This window comes from Brassica napus, chromosome A3 (assembly GCF_020379485.1).
Source record: "Brassica napus cultivar Da-Ae chromosome A3, Da-Ae, whole genome shotgun sequence".
Taxonomy (NCBI): domain Eukaryota; kingdom Viridiplantae; phylum Streptophyta; class Magnoliopsida; order Brassicales; family Brassicaceae; genus Brassica; species Brassica napus.
The window spans coordinates 30,345,982-30,352,295 of NC_063436.1; the positions used below are offsets into that span (position 1 = coordinate 30,345,982).

Consider the following 6,314-nt stretch of genomic DNA (forward strand, 5'->3'; position numbering starts at 1 on the left):
CTGACAGAGCTATCTCCGACAACGTGCTCATCACTCACGAGATGTTACACTATCTCAAGACCTCTGAAACTACTGTTCACTGCTCTATGGCTGTGAAAACAGACATTAGTAAAGCGTACGATAGGCTTGAATGGACCTTCATTCAAGCAGTTATGGAAAAGTTGGGGTTTGATCTTACATGGATTCATCTCGTAATGCAGTGCATAACCACAGTATCCTATGCTTTCCTCATCAACAACGAAGTCGCGGGCTGTGTTTCTCCTCAGCGTGGGATTAGACAGGGAGATCCCCTGTCTCCCTATATTTTTATCTTATGTGGTGAAGTCCTCTCTGGCCTCTGCAAGAAAGCTCAAGTCAATGGTACAATGGCGGGTTTGAGGGTCTCTAGAAACAGTCCAAGAATAAATCACCTGCTATTTGCGGATGATACCATGTTTTTTACTAAAACAGATCCTCAAAGTTGCTTGACGCTCATGACTATTCTGCAGAGCTATGAAGCAGCTTCGGGTCAGATGATAAACTTGGCAAAATCTTCAATCTCTTTCTCTGCCAAGACCTCACAAGATGTTAGACTGAGAGTGAAACAACATCTTAAGATCGAGAAAGAGGGAGGAGTTGGCAAATACCTTGGACTCCCGGAACACTTTGGCCGCAAAAAGAAGGACCTGTTCTCCTCCATTGTTGACAGAATGCAACAACGAGCTCTACACTATTCCACTCGGTTCCTATCCATGGCAGGGAAAGCTACTATGTTGCAAGCGGTTCTATCTTCAGTTCCCACATTCGCGATGACTTGCTTCGAACTACCTGTCAGTTTATGTAAACGCATCCAATCTGTGTTAACCAGATTTTGGTGGGACTCGGAACATGGAGTAAAAAAGATTTGCTGGGTGGCTTGGGATACACTCACCCTGCCTAAAGGCTTGGGAGGTCTCGGATTCCGTGATATTCAAGATTTCAATCAGGCACTCCTAGGAAAGTTAGCGTGGAGGCTAATCACGAAACCAGACTGCCTTCTTGCGCGAGTTTTGATTGGGAAGTATTGCACCTCTTGCTCTTTCCTCACAGTGGCAGCTGCCCCTTCTGCTTCCCACGGCTGGAAGGGGATTCTTAAGGGAAGGGACCTCCTCATCAACCACTTAGGGAAAGCCATAGGAGACGGTGAATCTACGAGTGTGTGGAAAGACGCGTGGATAGACCCAAACTCATCCCTGAAACCGCTGGGACCATTGCAGGAAAATGACCAAGATCTTTTAGTGGCAGACCTCTTATCCAGAGAAACTAAAGAATGGAATACAACGAAAGTGCTTAATCTATTACCTGATCTTGCTTCCCACATCGTCAGCATACGACCAAGCATACGAGGAGCCCGTGACTCTTACAAATGGAACTTCCATAAGTCTGGTGATTACACTGCAAAATCAGGTTACCTCTCCCTGCAAGCATCAAAAGTTCAATCGACTGCATTACTCTTGAATAATGGAAATGACAGAGAGACTGATGACTGGAATTGGCACAAATGCATTTGGTCCCCCAAGCTACTACCAAAGATCAAAATGTTTCTATGGAAAGCGTGTCAGAATGCATTACCAACGGCTGAAAATCTAATAAGGCGAGGTATTCAAGTGCCCCCAAGCTGCTGTCGCTGCGGTGAACCAGAGACGACGATCCACCTCCTATTTCATTGTTCCTTTGCGCAAGCTGTATGGAGCATAGGCCCATGGGCGCAGCGTTTCGACGCCATTGAGATAACTTCTCTAAAGGAGGCCCTCATCCTCTCCAAAGGCTGGACTTCACTTCCCCCATATGGTCACACAAGCAACTGTCTACCGTGGATTTGCTGGTTCCTATGGACATCGAGGAATCAATACATTTTTGAGAACAGATCATCATCACCAAGTGAGATCTTCCTCAAGTCCCTTAAAGCCATCAGGGAGTGGGAACAAGCACAGGGGCAAATCGAAACACCTACTGCGATCCCATCATCCATCGCTCATCTCTCTCCCCCACCGTCGCTCCATCCTCTCACACTCTGCTGTAATACAGATGCCGCATGGAGATCGGACTCGGGAAACGCGGGATTAGCTTGGATCTTCGCTGATAACGAAGGGCGAGAACTGAATCAAGGTTCTCTGTTCCAAAAACACGTCTCTTCGGCATGCTTGGCGGAAGCCTTGGCAATCAGGAGTGCTCTTCTTCATGCGGCAGAGCTCGACTACAAATTCATCTGGCTAAGATCAGATTCACAAGTGCTCATCGGAGCTATATCATCTGGACGGTTTCCGACCGAGCTCTATGGAGTACTTTCGGACATCGCCGTGATCTCTTCATCGTCTTTTACTGTTTGTCACTTTTCTTTCATTAAACGAGAGTCAAATGGGCTTGCGGACTTAAACGCTAAGGCTTGCTTGCTTTCTGGCCCAAGCTCTGTGTAACTCTTGAACCCTTTATTTAATGAAATCTCAGTTGCCCAAAAAAAAAAAGAATGCATCTCTATCGATTTCTACTTTTAGGTGGAGATCGGACAAATAAGCCAGCAATATCTCGACAAATGTACTAATGTAGTAAGCTTTTCTATTTTACTTTTCATTTTAAAATGTGAAAATACTTTTTTATATACCGAAAAGGAAAGTATTTTCTAAATTTAGATCAATTGATTGACCTTGGGGAATGTCCAAAACCAAAAAACAAAACATTGGCAATACCGGTTTTCAAGATTTTCTAAATACGTGTCCTTTTTCATCATTAGTTAACTAATTAAAAGTGTAAGATTTATAATCCTTTAATAACTATTTCAAATTGATTATATATTGTTTTTTAAAAAAAATGATCATATTGAGTCGCACAAAAAAAAATGATCATATTGTATTTTGACCATTAATGCTATATTTTGTTACAATTTTTGTATATTTCTAAGCATAGATAACAAAAAAAATCTAGGTAAGGTTTTCCATATTTTATTGTGTCGTACATCCATAACTAGTACTTAAAAGTCTTAAATTTGTATCACCTATATTTAGTTCAATATTTCATTTTTAACAAACTCCAATTGTTTGTCAGAACATCTGACATCGCTTCTTTTGTAAGAACAAAGGGTACTTCCGTCATTTCAAACCAACTCCCATAATTTTGACAAATCACATTTAACAAAATGTGAAAACTCTTTTTCTCTCTCTCTCTCTCCTCCTTCAACCTGTGGTTTAAACAGAACACAGAGCTTGTTTCATGCGAAAGCTGATAGAGATAGTTAGAGAGAGAGAAACTAATCTCAAGATCACGAGCTTTCTTTCTTCTTTCTTCTTTCTTTCTTATCGTCTTTGAACTGAATCAAGAAAAAAGACAGCGATCAAAGGAACAAAAGGATCTCAAGAAACCCACTTGTTGTTGGTTCAAGATTTCACGGGTCTCAAAATCTCTGTAAAGTTAGTTTCAAAAAAAAAATCTCTGTAAAGTCTCTTTCCCACACCCATAACTTCATCATCATCATCATCGCCACCCACTACTCTTTCTCAATTTCAACGGCTCAAATTCCTCCACGTTACAGTCTCTCATTTCCTCAGATGTACAGTTAGTAATGCCGAGCCTCTGTTAGATATCTACCAGAAGTCTGATCTGATCTTCACCTAAGACAAACCAAAGTCGCAGAGAGACAACAAAGAATGGATCGACCAGCAGTGAGTGGACCAATGGATTTGCCGATCATGCACGACAGCGATAGGTACGAGCTCGTCAAAGATATTGGCTCCGGTAACTTCGGAGTTGCAAGGTTAATGAGAGACAAGCAGAGTAACGAGCTTGTTGCTGTCAAATATATCGAGCGAGGTGAGAAGGTAAAGTGTCTTCTCTTATCTTTCAATGAGATGTTAAATGGTTTTGATCATTGATGCTAATATTAGTAAATACTCTAACATATTTGTTACTTTATCTTCATTTCTTTGTTCTGCTATGTAAAAATTTCATAATTGGAATAATATTTTTATATTATTTACAGATAGATGAAAATGTGAAAAGGGAGATAATTAATCACAGGTCCTTAAGACATCCAAATATCGTCAGATTTAAAGAGGTTTGGCTTCAACTCTCTTAAATTTTCTTATTATAAAATGCAAGTGAAAAAATATTTTTGTTTTAATTCTCCTGTTTGCTTTCAGGTCATATTAACACCAACCCATTTGGCTATTGTTATGGAATACGCAGCTGGAGGAGAACTCTTTGAGCGTATCTGCAATGCAGGCCGGTTCAGCGAAGACGAGGTTGTTTTTCTTGAGTAACCAAGTCTTCTCTTCTTATGTTGAGTTTGATGAATGTATTGGTTATTACCGTGTAGGCAAGGTTTTTCTTCCAGCAACTCATTTCAGGAGTTAGTTACTGTCATGCTATGGTAATGAGAAAATGTTCTCTTTTACATCCTCTGTGAAAATCAACTAGCTCTCATCTCATGTGATTCAGTTTTTATGTTGTAGCAAGTATGTCACCGAGATTTGAAGCTGGAGAATACGTTACTAGATGGTAGCCCTGCACCTCGTTTAAAGATATGTGATTTTGGTTATTCCAAGGTATTTTTTTATTTCTCTAAACATATGGAGTACAAAATTATAAATTTCATGATATTTGGATATTTTGTGAGATTATGTCTTCAATTCTTTTTTTTTAACTTTGTGCATGTTTTTCTAGTCCTCAGTGTTACATTCACAGCCAAAATCAACTGTTGGAACCCCTGCTTATATCGCTCCAGAGGTTTTGCTAAAGAAAGAATATGATGGCAAGGTACGCCACTTTCATACTACTACTACATACTAACCATATACTATACAAATTTATATCTAAATTGTAAATTTTGACAATTCTTGAAATGTTGGTTTTAAATTGGTCAAATGCATCAGCTTGCAGATGTTTGGTCTTGTGGGGTAACTCTGTATGTGATGCTTGTTGGTGCATACCCTTTTGAAGATCCTGATGAGCCTAAGAATTTCAAGAAAACAATACATGTAAGTTTATATTTCCATGTTTTATTAGCTAAACAATGTTTTCTTCTATATATTGCTAAACATCATGTTCTGTTCCGGAAAATGTGTTCCTCAGAGAATCTTGAATGTTCAGTACGCAATTCCAGATTATGTTCACATATCTCCTGAATGTCAACATCTGATCTCCAGAATATTCGTTGCTGATTCTGCAAAGGTAAAACTAGTCTACTTTAGTGCCTATAGACCTTGAAAGCTACATTTGTTGATAGTAGGTTATGTTTCTTGTAGAGGATTTCAATTCCTGAGATAAGGAACCATGAATGGTTTCTCAAGAATCTACCAGCAGATATCATGAACGATAATGTGATGAATAGCCAGTTTGATGAATCGGACCAACCAGGTCAAAGCATTGAAGAGATCATGCAGATTGTTGCAGAAGCGACTGTTCCTCCCGCAGGCACTCAGAGTCTGAACCAGTATCTCACAGGTGAGACAACACAAAACATAACAAAAGAAAAAAAAAACTTTTTCAGTTTCTTTTTTCCTTAAATTCTTTACAATGTGACAATACAGGAAGCTTGGATTTAGAAGATGATATGGATGAAGATCTAGAGAGCGACTTGGATGATCTTGACATCGACAGTAGCGGAGAGATCGTGTACGCAATGTGATGTGGTATCTCTATGGTTTCTGATGCAAAAAAAAAAAGAAAAAAAGAAGAAGAATAAGAGGTGTGTTGTTTGGTATCGAAACTGCCCCAACTTTGTCAATGGGCATAGTTCGAAACCGTTGTTGATATGCAAAAAGATAAGGGCACTAGTGTATTAATTGTTACTCTTTATTGTATGCTTGTCGCTTTTCTATTAACTCAGCTGACTGGTAAGGTGGTCCATGTCTTTGTTTTTATTTTTAATTTGGTTCCGAAATATGAACCAAAAACTCTTACTCAAAATAATGTCCATCTGGTAATTTTCAAATATAAAATAAAAATATGCCCTGTTAATTACATAATGAGCTAATACCAATTGGATTGTTCATTACAAACAAATTTTATGTTCTTCTTTTACCATATTCATGCAAAATCAATATTAATCCTACTCTAAAATTAAAGTATGTTCTTAATAGAGCTAAGACTTATTATCTGGGATTCAGATCTAATCTGAAATCCACTTGGACCGCTCCAAGACCTGCTCCAGATCCACATCAAAAATAGGATATTCAGGGTTTCCGGATACGATAGGAAAATATCGGATCCGTCAAAATTGGATTTAAATCTGGATATATTAATTTTAAGTCTGGATATCCAAATTCAGATCAATATTTTTAAAATATATAATATAATATTTT

At 38.8% G+C, this 6,314-nt stretch overlaps 1 protein-coding gene across 1 annotated transcript; it reads left to right on the forward strand.

Annotated features, from left to right (window-relative positions):
- Window positions 1–3,023: 3,023 nt before the first annotated feature.
- LOC111214337 (serine/threonine-protein kinase SRK2E) lies at window positions 3,024–5,857 on the forward strand. Its single transcript, XM_022717048.2, has 10 exons — window positions 3,024–3,830; window positions 3,992–4,066; window positions 4,152–4,253; window positions 4,328–4,381; window positions 4,464–4,556; window positions 4,675–4,767; window positions 4,884–4,988; window positions 5,083–5,181; window positions 5,256–5,454; window positions 5,541–5,857. The coding sequence occupies exons 1-10, from the start codon at window positions 3,660–3,662 to the stop codon at window positions 5,636–5,638; spliced, it is 1,089 nt and encodes a 362-aa protein (XP_022572769.1). The 5' UTR covers window positions 3,024–3,659; the 3' UTR covers window positions 5,639–5,857.
- Window positions 5,858–6,314: the final 457 nt, after the last annotated feature.